The 16400-nt window shown below is 38.9% G+C and overlaps 1 protein-coding gene across 7 annotated transcripts in view; it reads right to left on the reverse strand.

The window, feature by feature from the left end:
• The window catches only part of IWS1 (interacts with SUPT6H, CTD assembly factor 1), a 39879-nt gene extending 26788 nt beyond the window's left edge, over window positions 1-13091 (reverse strand). For 3 of the 7 annotated variants that reach the window (XR_009351789.1, XM_059166507.1, XM_059166505.1), the window contains exons 1-2: window positions 12896-13091; window positions 10764-10882 (exon numbers count right to left, since the gene is read on the reverse strand). Coding sequence is in view for 6 of the 7 variants with exons in the window: in XM_059166507.1 (XP_059022490.1) it covers window positions 10764-10882; window positions 12896-12938 (162 nt within the window). In the remaining variant the exon portion in view is untranslated. The remainder of the gene's footprint in view (window positions 1-10763; window positions 10883-12895) is intronic. The other 4 variants (XM_059166509.1, XM_059166510.1, XM_059166508.1 and 1 more) reach the window with 3 other exon arrangements.
• Window positions 13092-16400: the final 3309 nt, after the last annotated feature.

Consider the following 16400-nt stretch of genomic DNA (forward strand, 5'->3'; position numbering starts at 1 on the left):
GCATTTTGACATCTAATCCAAGTGATTCTAACCACACATTAAAATTCTACCAGACACACGCAACTACTTACTTCATTACCTCCTGCCTTTACAAATGTTGTTTCTTTTGCCTCAAGTATCTTCCCCCCACCTTGTCCTTTTCAAACCTCAAAACTGGGCAAAAATAGCCTCTTCCTAAAGGCTCTTCCATTTTCCTCTCTAGATAAAATGGATTGTGTACAACTTAACTTTAAGAGTTAACAACAACAAAGAGTTTGGTTCTTTACAAGGATTTCTCTCTAGAATCAGAAAGCTCTTGGGTCCAAACCCTAGCTCAGCCACTTCCTATTCTGTCATCTAGGAAAATTTTCTTAACTTCTCTTAAGCCTCAGTGTTCTCGGGACACCTGGGTGGCTCAGTTGGTTAAGCAGCTGCCTTCAGCTCAGGTCATGATCCCAGGGTCCTGGGATTGAGTCCTGAATCGGGCTCCTTGCTCAGCAGGGAGCCTGCTTCTCCCTCTGCCTCTGCCTGCCTCTCTGCCTGCCTATGCTCACTCTCTCTGACAGATAAATAAATTAAAAAATCTTAAAAAAAAAAAAAAAAGCCTCAGTGTTCTCAATTTCACGAAGTTAGGGATAGTACTAATACCTTAGAGGAATGTTTTGAGGATCAAATGAATGAAAAGTAGTTAGCACAATGCCTATGATCACTCAGTAGATGCTATTAGCCATTCAAAACAAAACACCTTATTATTAATTACAAAACATTAACCCTTCAAGACTCAGCTTAAACACATCATCTGAAAAGGCCGGGCTGATTAACCATTCCTTTCTTCATACCCCATAACATCGTGTACCTCTACCTTACTGAAAGGTGATGTGAAATACACTGACGTTGAAATCAGAGACCACTTTTTAAAAAATGTATCTTTTACCTTTAGTATACAGAAGACACTTAAATTCACCAAAATGAAATAGAACGCCATAAAACAATGCTTAACAAAAAAGAACACAAAATAATGTTTTTCTCCTCAACCTGCAGGCTCAATGACAAAGCCTGAGACCTAACACAAAGAAAGAGAATGTAGATGGAACCAAAGAACTGTTAAGAAATAGGGTAAACAAGGACAGCAGTACCAAAAAGAATATTCTAGCTGCTCTGATGTACTCTCCTTAAAAATACTTTCCTTGTATTAGGACAACCTCTATGGAAAGATCCAAACAAGAGTAGCCTGCCACCCTTATGAAATTCAAAATGAGGCTGGGTTAATGGGACTGTCCCCAACTTCAAGAGCAGATGGATGTGCCCATTATGCTTTGCCTACAGTTAGAAAATAATGAGAAGCCAGGCTCCATTTACAAACAACCTCTACATCAATAGTCCCACATACTATTTTCTTGCGTGAGACCCTCTTCTATCTTCTACGCAGATGAAATCTACAGGCTTCTGGATTTTAAAATACACATTTCCTTCAATATATTTTCCATGGAACAAAAATCAGCTGACCATTAACCACAAAGCCAATTTCATACTGTCCAAGAAAATATTCAAGTAAAGCAACAAAAATTAGAACTGGCAACTAGTAATAGCCAGATCACATCTGTACTCAAACTGCTTTATTAAAAATGTGTGGCTTTGATGATAACTACTGAAAAAGATTTTTTTTTTTTTTAATTTTCCCCTTTTCACTATCTGCATGACCACAAAAGTTAGGTGATGATTCTGATTTTTCAACATGCTCTACAAAGAACAAATACATTTCATGAATATCCCGCTGATATTTATATGTATATCCCTTTTAGAAACCTAGTCAAAAAGATGTTAGTAAGTCATAGTTTAATTCTATCAAACATCTAAAGAAGAATTAATACTAATCCTTCTCAAACTCTTCTAAAAAGCAGAAGAGGAGGCTGAGAGAACACTTCCCAACCATTTTATGAAGCCATCATTACCCAGATAACAAAACCAGACAAAGATACAACAAGAAAAGAAAATTATTGGGCAATATTTCTGATGAACAAAGGTAAAAAATCCTGAACAAAACATTATTAAACCAAATTCAGCAGTACACCATGACTAAATGGTATTTATTCCAGTAATGCAAGGTAAGCTCAACAAATCAACCAACGCTTTATACCACATGAACAAAATGAAAACTAAAAATATGATCATCTCAACAGATTCAGAAAAAGTATCTGACACAATCCAACATCCATTTATGATAAAAAAAAAAAAAAAAAAAACCTCTCAACAAACTGGTAAAGAGGGAACATATCTTGGCATAATAAAGGCCATATGTGACAAGCCCATAGATGACATCATAAGTCAATGGGGAGAGGTGAAAGCATTTCCTCTAAGATCAGGAACGAGACAAGGATGCCCATTCTCAACACTTTTTTTCAACACAGGGGTGGCAGTCCCAGCCACAGCAATTAGGCAAGAAAAAATAAATAAAAGGCATCCAAATCAGGGAGGAAGAAGTAAAACCGTCATTATTTGCAGATGTCATGTCATACACAGAAGACCACCAAAAACTGTAAGAACTAATCAATGAATTCAATACTTTCAGGACACAAAATCAATATATAAAAATCTGTTGCATTTTTATACACTAACAACAAAACTTTAAAAAAAGAAAATAATCTCCTTAATATCAAAAAGAATAAAATACCTAAGAATAAACTTAATCAAGGAGGTAAAAGACAACTAGTCCAAGATAGCATAAGAATAGGAAACCTTAGTTTCATCTGGCCCCAGGAATTCAGTTAGATAGCTATCAAATCATTATGAACACCTGTGAACTCAACTGGAGAGCTAAGAAAAGAATAGCTGCAACTCTACAAATAGAAAAGCAACCACTTTCTGCAAGGTAGGAGGTACGGAAAAGTGAATCCTAAGCAATATATGGGAAGATAAATTATGCGGATGGGGGGCCTCTGTAAATGGCTACCCAAAAGTGATAGATCAGTGGTGCGCAAAATCAGAACTTTCATAAGTCTGCTCTGGTAAGGGACTTCCCTGCCTGAAAGCTATTCAGGTGGCGAAGATTACAGTTAGTCTATCCTTTTATTGTATTTAACTTTATTTTTATACATATATAAGCTTTTCTTTACAATTTCAGGATCTAGTTTTCTTTCTTCCAAAGATTTTTATTTATTTATTTGACAGGGAGAGACACAGCGATAAAGGGAACACAAGCAGGAGAGTGGGAGAGAGAGAAGCAGACTCCCCGCAAGCAGGACCCTGGGATCATGACCTGAACCGAAGGCAGACACTTAACAACTGAGCCACCCAGGCACCCCTGGGATCTAGTTTTCCAACAAACAGACCAAAATATCCAGGATCCAGTGTATTGCTCTATTCTGTTCACATATCTGATTATATTCTCTCTTTTATTTATTTTTTATTCATTCATTCATTTATTCATTGATTTCCAGTTTCAGGTCTCTTCTGATTTGTTTAGGGTATATGTCTCTGGGGTTGTTGTTGCCATTTTAGGACTTTGTTCTCTTGCTCATCTAATCTTCTCTGGACAGAATGACAAGACAGAAAAATATATATATATATATATATATATATATGTATATATATATTCTCAAAAAAGAGAATAATAGGCAGTACTGACTACCAGGGACGTAATCAGTCTAGATAAAAGTAAGATGTTGGAACTAGAGTTCAGAATTACAAAAATACTAGCTGGGCTTGAAAAAGGCACAAAAGACACTAGGGAATCCCTTTCTGGAGAAATAAAAGAACAAAAATCTAATCAAGTCGAAATAAAGGCTATTAATGAGATTTAATAAAAATGGAGGCTCGTGCTGCTAAGATAAATAAGGCAGATGAGACAATTAATGATAAAGACGTCCAAATGATGGAGAATAAAGCAGCTGAGAAAAAGAGAGATAAACTACTGGATCATGAAAAGGACAGAATTCAAGAGATAAGCCATGCCATAAAGCTAAACAATATTAGAATTGGGATCCCAGAAGAGGAAAGAAACAGAGGGGCAGAAGATGTATTGGAACAAATTATAGCAGAGAACTTCCCTAATCTGGTGAAAGAAATAGGCATTCAAGTCCAGGAGACACAGAGAACCTTCCACCCCCCCCCCCAACCAATCAACAAAAATTGGTCAGTACCTTGACATATAATAATAAACTGACATAATAAATTGACATAACAAAAAGTGAAACTTGCAAACCTCAGAGACAAACAGAAAATCCTGAAAGCAGCTCAGGACAAGAGGTCCATAACCAACAAGGGTAGAAACATTACACTGGCAGCAGACATAGGCCAGAGACCTGGCAGGCTAAAAAGGACTGGCATGATTCAAGGTACTAAATAAGAAAAATATGCAGCCAAGACTACTTTATCCAGCAAAGAAGGATTTCATTCAAAATAGGAGAGATAAAAAGCTTCCAGGTCAAAAAGAAACTAAAGAAATTTGTGATCACTAAGCCAGCCATGCAAGTAATATTAAAAGGGATCCTTTGGGGAGCCTGGGTGGCTCAGTGGGTTAAGCCTCTGCCCTCAGCTCAGGTCATGGTCTCAGGGTCCTGGGATTGAACCCCGCATCAGGTTCTCTGCTCAGCAGGGGGCCTGCTTCCCCTCTCTCTCTGCCTGCCTCTCTGCCTACTTGTGATCTCTATCAAATAAATTTTTTTAAAAAAATCTTTAAAAAGTAAAAAAGGGATCCTTTAAGGGAAGAAAGCACCCAAAGGCAACATAGGCCAGAAAGAAACAGTAACAACATACAGAAACAGTGACTTTATAGGCAGTAATATAATGGCCCTAAATTCATACCTTTCAATAGTTACTCTGAATGTAAATGGACGAAATTTCCCAATCAAAAGACACAGGGTATCAGATTCGATAAAAAAAGTAAGACCCATTTATATGCTATCTGCAAGAGACTCATTTTAGACCCAGATTTAAAGTGAGGGAATGGAAAGCAATTTATCATGCCAATGGTCATCAAAAGAAAGCTGGAGTGGCAATCCTTATGTCAGACAAATTAGATTTTAAACCAAAGACTGGAATAAGAGATAAGACTATAGAAAACACACATTAAAATGGCAGACTGCAACTCTTATCAAAAACATTAGATTATGAATGGATTAAACAAGTCAATCAAGAGACAGAAACAAGAGGGGCTCTTGAGTAGCTCAGTCGGTTAAACATCCGACTCCTGATTTCAGCTCAGGTCATGATCTCAAGGTTGTAAGACTGGGCCCTGCTTTGGGCTCTGCACTGTGCCTGAAGCCTGCTCAAGATTCTCTCTCTCCTTCTCCCTCTGCCTGTCCCCACTCAAAAAGAGATAGAAATCAGATTAAAAAAATATATATCCAATGATACGTTGACTACAGGAGACACACTGTGGCTTCAAAGGCAAATTATATATTCTTCTCAACTGCACATGAAACATTCTTCAGGACAGACCATACACTAAGCTGTAAAACAAACCTCAATAAATTTACAACAACAGCTACTGTACAAAGCATATTCTCAGACCATAATGCAATTAATTAGAATAGGAAAAATGGTAACAATCTGAATATGAAATTAATAAGAGAATGCCACTTGCTAAGCATCAAAGAGAAAAGCAGGAATAAATTTAAAATACAAATGCAGCATTTGTACACTGAAAATTACAATGCATGGTTGAAAGAAACTGAAGACCTAAATAAATGAACAAATACCCTACATTCATGAATCAGTAGCTTTGCATTCTTAAGATGATGACACTACCCAAACTCATCTATAGATTCACTGCAATCCCTACAAGGACCCCAGCTAACTTCCTTGCAGGAATGGACAAGGTAATTATAAAATATGTATGTAGTTGCAAGGGACCCAGAAGAGGTAAAACAATGTTGTAAAGAACAAAGCAGCACTCACACTCCTTAATATCAAAACTTACTCAAGGTACTATGGCACTGGTGTAAATACAGACACAAACAGGAATCAATTAGAACAGAGGATACAGAAATAAACCATTACATCTATGTCCAACTAATTTCTGACAAGGGGCCAAGACCATTCAATGAGGAAAGAAAAATCTCTTCAACAAATGATGCTGACACAACTAAATATCCACAAACAAAAGAATGGAACTGGACCCTTACCAGTTTTATTACCTCATAGTATATACAAAAATAAACCCAAAATGAGCAAAAAAAATCTAAATATAAGAGTTAAAATGATGAAACTCTTAAAACACAGAAATAAATCTTCATGACCTTGGATTTGGTGAAGAATTCTTAGACATGCCACTAAAAGTACAAACAACAAAAGAAAAAATAGATAAATTGAACTTCATTAAAATTAGAAACTTTTTTGTATCAAAAAGTCATTAAAGTCAAAAGATAACTCATGTAATAGGAGAAAATATTTGCAAATCAGTCATCTAATAAGGGACTTGTAGCCATACTATTTAAAGCACTCTTAAAAGTCTCTTAGACAAATTGTCCAATTACAAAATGAACAAGGAGGGGCGCCTGGGTGGCCGCTGCCTTCGGCTCAGGTCATGAACTCAGAGTCCTGGGATGGAGCCCCTCATCTGGCTCTCTGCTCGGCAGGGAGCCTGCTTCCTCCTCTCTCTCTGCCTGCTTCTCTGCCTGCTTGTGATCTCTCTCTGTCAAATAAACAAATAAAATCTTTAAAAAAAAAAAAAATGAACAAGGAATCTGAATGGACATTTCTCCCAAGAAGTTACACAAATGGCCAATACCAACATAAGTGTAACAAACATCATTACTCATCAGGGAAATGCAAATCAAAACCGTAACGAGATACTACTGCATATCCACTAAGATGTTTATGATCAGAGTCAAGTAATAACAAAAGTTGGTAAGAATATAGGGAAATCAGAACCTTCATATACTAGTGGGAATGTAAAATGATACGGCCACTGTGGAAAACAGCCTGAGAGTTCCTCAAACATTTAAGAATAATGTTACCGGGCCGCCTGGGTAGCTCAGTGGATTAAGCCTCTGCCTTCGGATCTGATCATGATCTCAGGGTCCTGGGATCAAGCCCCCCATTGGGCTCTCTGCTGAGCAGAGAGCCTGCTCCCCCCGCCCCCGCCTGCCTCTCTGCCTACCTATGATCTCTGTCTGTCGAATAAAGAGAAATCTTAAAAAAAAAGGACAATGTTACCATATGAGCCAGTAACTCCACTCCTAGGTACATACCCAAGAGAAGTAACACACAAAAACTTCTATGTAAATGTTTATAGAACAATTTCTTACAACAGCCAAAAGGTAAAAACTTAAATGTTCATCAACTGACAAATGGATAAATAAATGTAGTTTATCCATATAATGGAATATTACCCAAAAAAGAAATAAGTACCGATATATGCTACAACATACATGGGTATGGTGTAGACATATATCCAAAACACACGGTTTACAATGAATAAACCTTGAAAACATTAAGTGAAAGAACCAGTCACAAGTGACCACATATTATACAATTCCATTCATATGGAATGTGCAGAAGGATGGGAAGGGAGGAGGGGTGTGAATGGTAAGCAGGTAATAGCTAAAAGGTCTCTTTTTGAAGTGACGAAAATATTCTAAAATTGACAATGGTGACTACTGTGAATATACTAAAGACAACAGAACTGCACATTTTAAATGGGCGAATTGTAGGGCATGCAAATTTATCTCAATAAAGCGGTTTTAAAAAAAAGACAAGTGACGATTTTCAAGATCAGATGATGGAGAAAAATCCATAATGAACAAAATATCAAGATTTTAAAAATATGGTATTATTTTTCATTTTGTCCCAGGCTCCAATATGGAACAGCAAAGCACTGTTACTTATCTTGACGTTCATTATCTTATATTTTTAAATTAATTTTAATTTTAAAAATATTACCTTGAGTTTTTTCAAAACTTTCCTTAGAGCTCTAAACAAATAAACATAGAGTGAATACCGTAAGTGAAATGAATTTTTTCAAAAACCAGCCTAAAATCTAAAATGCAAAAGGGAAAAACCTTTTTGTACTATTGGAGAACCATGTTTTGAGTTCCATCTTGTGGCAGGCAAAATAATAGCTCTCCAAAAGATGTCTACATCCCAATCCCCAAATTTGTGCTGATTAACTTTACATGCAAAAGGGGATGTACAGATGTAATTAAGGAACCTGAGATAAGGAGATTTTCCTGGATTATATCTGAGTAGGCCCAATATAACTACAAAGGTTCTTAGAAAAGGGAGGCAGGAGGGTCAGAGAGAGATGTAGATGTGACCGCAGAGGTCAGAGAGATTTGAAGGTGTTACAGTGCAGACACTGATGATGAAGGAACCACAAGCCAACGAATGCAACTGATCTACAGAGCTGGAGAAGGCAAAGAAATGGATTCTCCCTTAGAGAAGAAACATGGCCCTGGTAATACCTTGAGTTTAGCCCATTAACCCCTTGAGACCCATTTTAGCCTTCTGGTCTCCAGAATTATAAATCTCTTTTAAGCCACCAGATCCGTGTCAAACTGTTATGGCAGCAATAGGAAACTAATACATATTTTTTTAGGTTTGGGCCTGTCATCTCCACTGTTCAGTTTAATACAATGGTACTCTTCTAACATCCCACTGTCTTCTAGAAAATATTTTTCATATGAAAATGATCCAAAAGAAGCCACTTCCAAAGAAGCCACTTTAAAGAGCCAAAGGAGCATAAATGCAGAACTCAACAATTAATAAGGGTAAAATTGGCACTCTCAAACTATAACCTAGTAGTTTAAAAAATTGGGATAATCCTCCTGAAAGGGATTATCTATGGAAAGAACAAAAATACGTTCACAGCAGACTTCATTTTTAATACCTATACACTCTAAAGGTCAAAAGTCAGGAAAGTGTTGAACAATTAATGGTGCATTCATTTTTAAAAATATCGTATTAAGCCTTAAAAATTATGCTTAGTGAGAATCCTTAATGACACAGGGAAATTCTTAGGTACAATCTTAAGTGAACAGATAAAAAATATTATATATAAATACAAAATATACACAGTAAAATCTCAAGTAACTTAAAATGTACACACATTACATATATGAGAAAATAAAAATGCAGGACAAATAATATAAAAAGTTAACAGTCATTTCTGTGATGACAGTATGCTGATTCTAATTTTCTTCTTTAAGTTTTTAATAGTTTCCAAATTTTCAGCATGCACATTTATTTATTTAGAATCCACCTCATTACAAAAAAGTAGTTGAAGATGCCTAAAGGTAAGCCTACATTACATTTACAATTGAATAATGAAGCCCTGAGTCAATCATCTTATCCTACTTTCCAAAGTAGAAATTTTAATAAAACCCTACACACTAATAAACTGTAATAAGGTTTACACTATGAGATAATTTCTATCTATTGGCTATTATTAGGATTTAATCTGAATACTTAAGAGCATACCAAAAACTGAGTGGCATCAAAATAACTAAAGGATAAGCCTTTCTCCCAGTTCATTTAGCCTCCAATCTCATGTGCCCTCTACTTAAACTCCCCTCTTGCCACACTCCTTGGTGTTTCTTGAACAAACTAAGCACAAGAACACCTTAGGGTCTTTGCCTGGAATTGTGTGTGTGTGTGTGTGTGTGTGTGTGTGTGTTCCTCTACACATCCACATGGCTATTCCTTTACCTCCCTTCACGTCTTGATCAAAAAAGTCACTTTCTTAATAAAGTCTATGTGTACCTCCCTATTTAAAGAGCCTGCCCTCTACTCTGTCACCCTCCATTCTTTCTAACTTTCTTCTTTCTGCACAGCAATTATCTCCTAACAAACTACACAATTTTTAAAAAATACTGTTTAATGTCTTTCTCCCCTTTATGAAAATAAATCCAAGAAGAGAAGCATTTTGGTGATGGTGAGACCTCATTTAGTCCTGGATACTTCAAAAGAACCTGACACATAGTGGATGCTCAATAAATATTTGCTTGATGTCTAAGTACACTCATGACATATCTAAGGACAAAATCAATAACACAATCTCTAATAACTGTATCTACTACTTAAAATCGGACAATTTTCTGTTCCTGTGTAATCAAACAAAATATATGGCTCATGAATTTCTTAAAAGAAAATCTCATCATCTTTATCATTCCTATGGGTTTCAGTTTGTTTAACAAAAACGTATACCTGAATTATTTTAAAATGTCCCATTTTTATTTTGTTAACACTGCGTAGTACAGACTGTGTAACCAGGGAAGCAAATTAAATAGTTTTTTAAATGTTTATTAGGCCAAATATGTTGAAATGCTGTACACAAGATCCAACACTACTCTGTATTATTAATTAAAAACAGCTTTTAAAATTCTGTTTGCTGTCATTACATACATTATATACACTGGACAGTTCATGCTGAGAAAGTCAAATCCTTTAAGAATTCTGATAGGTGATAAATCCCATAACTTTCTATCCTAATTGATATTTCTTCAGCTTGCAAATGCTCATTGCCTCTTTCAGACATTATTTTGGGAATGGGGAGGTCTACTCAAATACCAAAAGGCCTGACCCATTTTGTGAATCAATATGAACATATGAGAACTGTCTACTATCTGAAGAAGGCCCCAACCTGAAATTCTTTCCCTGTGATTTCCTAAGAAACCAGGCTATCCCTGTTTATTTTTTAAAGCAGTTCTCTATTAATTTAAAATCCTTTACTCCCAGGGTTTGAAGCCTATACCATGTGACAGGATCTCTACAACTCCTAAATAAAAACATGTCTCACAGAATGCAAGGGAAAAGCCTCCCCAAAGATGTTGTTTAGCCAATACCTCTGAATGACGTTCTACACTTCCAGTGTCTGATCCAGAGTGTTGCTCATTTACATCATCCTCAACGTCTGACCCTGAATCCCGTTCATCCTGTACTGGGGTAGCGCCACCATCATCTGCTTAAAAATAAAACAAAAACCCACTTAAGGTGTAAGATGGATGACATCTACAACTGAAATGAACACAATGAATCAAGAATAATGTAAGAGCAAAGGTTACCACTGACGAAGCATGACTAATGATGCTAATGTGAATAAGACAACACCATAACACTTATATATAAATACCAACAATCAGAACACATATTATGACATATGTGGCAGCAAAAAATACGTCATAAAAGAAATGTGAAGCTTAAGAAACATCACTAAGAACCAAATCAACAACCTCTAAATAATAGTGTGCTCTTTAACTACTTCAACCTTATGTTAAAACCGGAGTCTATTCTCTCCACAGAATTTACTTACCACCTTCTAATGTACTACATGACTTACCAAGTTATTTGTTTAATATGGGTCTTTCCTCACTTGAATGAAAGGGCCAAAAGTGCAAGGATTTTGGTTAACTGCTGATTCCCTGAAGCCCAGAACAGTGCCTGGTTCAGCACAGTAAATATTTGTTTATGAATGCAGAGCACAAGAACTCCAGTACAGAAATGGTATAAATTCTTAAAGTAAAGAATACACTGCACTGTTACAAAATGGTAAAATTGAATTGCTACCTACCTTTAACCGAAACTTTAAAAATATAAAAATTGTACTGTGAGAGGGATTTAGGGCTGTTGGAGGATATGGGAAGACTGGTTAGAAGTTTAATAAAAATAAACTAAATTTTAAAAATGAAGCAGTCAACTACAGGAAAACCAAAAAGTTTAAGAATGAAATCATACTAAGGAGCTACTCTACTCAGCTGAGAAGTAAAGAATATTTATACAGTCAAATTACAAGTAATTTTGAAATGTAACAAATAATTATGCTGCAACAGTAAGAGTATGGGGGGAAAAGGGAACATAAGAGGCTAAAATCCTGTCCTAACACAAAGGGAATCATTACGGAATGCCTAAAAATATGCAACAAGAAAGAGCATAAATTAATATGAAAGTAAATATCAAAAAACCGCAAAAAGAATGAAAAGTCAGGGAACTGTTATTTTTTCAAGTCTTCCAGCACTTAAACCATAGACATGTATTACATACAATTATTTATCTGAAAAATAATTTAATAATTTAGAAAGAACTGAAAACTATGTTGAAAATATCAAGCAAACATTCTAGGCGAAACAGCAGGGCATGCCTGGAAACGCGTTCTGTAGTTATCACTATTCGCTATCATATAGCGAATCGAAGTGAACTCAAAACAGAAAAGAGATTAACATACAGACATTTAGGCACTGCTGACAGGTAACACTTCACGGGACTAGGACACAAAGTGAAAGGAAACGGTCAAGTTCTTCCCCACTAGGACATGACTTATTCGTCCTTGTATCTCCGGTGCCTAGTACAGTGTTAGGAGGGGGCGCTCAGTGTTTACTGAATAAACAGGGAACAAAGAAGATCAAACTTCAGTCAGGAGAAAGAGGAAAGGTCTCAAGGTGAAGGAAAAGTACAAAATCACCAGTAAGTACCAGAAGTACACGCCTTACTCTAACATATTTATACAACTCAAACGAGGGTCCTACATTTTACTGGGAAACCACGGTTGCAGGCGAGATTAAACCATCCCCATCTCCGTGTGAAAGGTCTAGGAAATATCCCGCACCCCCTACTGAACCGCTCCCTTGAATTCTCGCAAGACTCGCAACTACAGGAAGAAAAAAAAAAAAAATTCCGTAACAGGAGAGACCTTCCCTAGGACTTTGCACATAGAAGCACTTAATATATGAAGTGGTTTCCCAGTTTCAGCCAAAAACTTGCCAATTCAGAAGACCGCTCTCGGTCTAGAATCCCCTCTCCAAGGTTCTAACTTCCGGGCCGCAGCGGGTCGGCGGGCTCTTCGCGCGCCGCTTCACAGTCCACAGCGGACCAAGTCGGGGGAGGGAACGTCTCCGGGGCCTCCTTCCCCTACCCCGCGAGGGTGAGAGGCCAAGCCCCACTGAATAACTGCTCCGCCCCCCAAGCCCTGTCCCCCAAGTACCTGCCCCACCTGACTGGTCGCCGCTGAAATATTCCGAATCCATGGCAGGCGGGCTCTCGGCGGGGAGTGTCCGCGCCCCGCGCCGCCCCCGTCACCTCCTTCCTGGCGATGTGACCCCCGATGGCGCGGCCCGATGCTCAGGGGCTCCCGCTCCACTAGAGGGTTTCGGGGGTGCGTAGGATCAAACGGCAGCAGCGGCGGGCACAAACACTTCGACCTAAAAGCCCCGGCACAAGAAGCTGTACCGGGTAGGCGGGCAGGCGTATAGATCCGCGCTCTACTTCCCAGAAGCACCTCTGGGGCCAAAATGGCGTCTGCCCACGACCCTCAAAGGAATGCAGTGCGCAGGCGCTGTCTCCTATCATCTGGCCAATCAGAAGATGCAACGGCAATGACGCACAGCGTGGCCGGAAAGAGACTACTGGGTAAATTGAGCGGGAGCTCCAGCTTCAGTTAAATACTTTCCTTTGGGGGAGCCAGTTATGTTACCCATGGAGATGATGACGTTAATTTATTGGTTCTCTGCCCCTGCACCTTGTTTGAGAATCTTCTTGAGTTACGCTTCTGGAAAATGAAGACGGGCTACAACTACATTTTCATTATAGGGGAAATTAAGTATGCTTCCCGTCATGCAGCGAGGCGCTTGATTCCCGCCCTTAGTACGGGACGGAAGTGGTGCACTTCTCTCTGGGACTTGTAGTTCAAAGTTTCAGCGACTGTGGCGCGCTTCTAACTGGTGTGATTTGATTAAAAGAGCTTCCTTTCAAGGCATTTTTCTTCCTTTTTTACCGTCTAAAAATAGCAACTTGAAGCGCCAGGGTGAATAGTGGGTTAAGTGTTATACTGTGTCGCCTCAGGGCTTGAAAGGTGAGTTCAAGCCCCACGTTGGGGCTGTGAGTTCACGCCCCAGCATGGAGCCTGCTTAAAAATAATGATGACTTAACTCCCATCTTAAGAAGCCATACCAAGTACAAGTTTCTACTTCCGAAGGGGCCCCCTGATGAAAAACATTATTAAGCTTTACTTGAGCCCCATGCCCTTGATGAAGAGCAATGGTTAAGAAACCTCCTGACCGGGGCACCTGGGTGGCTCAGTGGGTTAAGCCTCTGCCTCCGGCTTTGAGTCATGGTCTCAGGGTCCTGGAATCGAGCCCCGCATCAGGGTCTCTGCTCATCGGGAGACCTGCTTCCCCCTCTCTCTGCCTGCCTCTCTGCCTACTTGTGATCTTTCTCTCTGTCAAATAAATAAATAAAATCTTTAAAAAAAGAAAAAAAGAAACCTCCTGACCTATCAGGTATCTTTGAAGGGATCTCTGTAAAGAACCACCCTCCCACCTAAATAAAACTCACTCTCGTTCTTTCTTGGCCCTTTTGTTAGCCTGTAACAAGACCAGGCAAAGAAAATCTTTCCCTGCAACTTCCTGTTCTTTGTTTCATGAATTATTGGCTGAGATTAAAAGTCTGTCCTCCACCCTGAGAAGCTAGACACAGATAAACATTTTCTGTTCACCTGACTGAAACTTCTGATTGCAAATCTCCCACTTTTCTCCCTATGAAAGTCTAAGGCAAAAAACAATCCTGGTAGGCACTCTGATCTTCATATCTGGAGTGCTCTCCCTATTCCAATCCCTATTACAATCTAAGTAAAATCCATTTCCTTACTTGTTTGCTTTTGTCTCAGAGTGGAAAATGTTCTTGCCCTTTGATTAGAGTAGGGCCAGTAGAGGTAAACAAAGATACCCCAGCATGTATAGACCTGCATACATTGGGCCTTTTGTTAGCAAAACATAGACTGGATTTCTAGGTATGTCTAGCCTGTTGTAAGACCTAATTTAATGCCCTGGAAAGTTCACCTCCTACCTTGGGCTTGAGAGACGTGGATTCTCTGATACAATCTCTGCTGTAGATTCTCAAAGCGCCCTTAGTCAAGACACATCCCTGCTTTGGTATTCCTTGAACCCTTTCTTAGCCAGTCAGAATATGCTGGCAGAACCCAGTTCTGGGTTCCAGAAATCGACATGGGAAGGGAAGGAGGAGAGAGGGGTGGTTTCTCTCTAGAAATTCTCATTTTCTTGTAAGATAGTTCACTCCTTTTCCCAGTAATAGAAACAGTTTTGAAATCTAAGCCTGACCCTACTATGAGAATATTACAAGAATCCTAAGAACAAGGAATTAACAGTGCCTGAAACCAAAGATATAAAAATAAAGTATTAACTTCCTTTCACTTGAGAAAGGAGACCCTAGGATCTAAGCTTTCTTCCAAAGAGAGTGGGTGAGAGTATACCTGTGTAAGTTAAGCAAGATGAATAGAGGAGAAGTCCATGAAGAGGTTCAGTGGATGGGAACCCAGTGGAAATCCTGCCATAAAGAGGTTGTAATTTCACAGGAGGTACAGGACCAATAGCCATGAATGTGATTGGGCTAAACAATGCAATTGCAAGAAGATAATCACTGAATTTTAACATAAAGATTCTAACTGTTCCAGTTTAAAGAATGGAGTGAGAGAAGGCAACTGAACATGCAGCAATGTGCTGAGATCCTGAAGGCTGTAAAGAAGCATCAGATCTAGTTTTTGTACTCAGGAAGCCAACAATATATTTAGAAAAACAGGACACACTTTTTGAATTAAACAGAGTCTTAGTTAAAGCAGTATGCTTGTCAATGCAAATACAGGTCCCAAAGAGTTCTCCAGAGCCTTTTCACCAACTGGCTGTCCCTTAGACCTGCAATAGAGAAATGCTAGAGCAGCACTGGGGTGTCTTTCTGAGTCTCAGCTGCCTTACTTTTTGAAAAAGATTTTATTTTTTATTTGAAAGAGAGAGAGCACGAGGTTGGTGGCGGCAGGGAGGTCAGAAGGAGAAGCAGATGTTCCACTGATCAGGGAGCCCAATGCAGGACTCAATCCTGGGACTCCAGGATCATGGTCTGAGACAAAGGCAGTTGCTTTGCCAACCGAGCCACCCAGGCACCCCATTAGCTACCTTGCATTTTAAGGACTGGCATCTCTCCAATCTCCATGCCTCACTCCAGCCCCAGCACAGTTGGTCCACAGTTGCCAGTGGTAGTGGAAAGGCATCCAAAAGGGAAGTTGTTTGTTTTTTTTTTTTTATCCGCAAAAGATACTGAGGACAGAGAAGAGATGAAGGGAGGGAGGGCTTGCAGCAGTTCATTTTAACACTTAACTGATAACCCAAAGACGATTCCCTAAGTGAATACAAGATTTATTCAGCCAGTCTTTTGAGAGACTGTACCTTGCCAAAAATATATCAGGAATGAGACGTCACAGCATATCAGGAAAAACATGGCACTGGCAGAGCTGCAACCTGAGGCTCAGAGATCTGGGTTCTGGGCCAATCTCTGGGCTTATTGGGCTTGCTGAGCAGGGACGAGCTACCGGCCTCCTATATGAGACTCAGTTTCCTTGTATGTCAAATGAGATTGTTGAATCAGAAGATTTGAAGCCTCCTTAGTTTCATTATTCTGTATCAGAGAAGCCCAGGCTCCCA

The sequence above is a fragment of the Mustela lutreola genome, chromosome 3 (genome assembly GCF_030435805.1).
Source record: "Mustela lutreola isolate mMusLut2 chromosome 3, mMusLut2.pri, whole genome shotgun sequence".
NCBI classification, from domain to species: Eukaryota; Metazoa; Chordata; class Mammalia; order Carnivora; family Mustelidae; genus Mustela; species Mustela lutreola.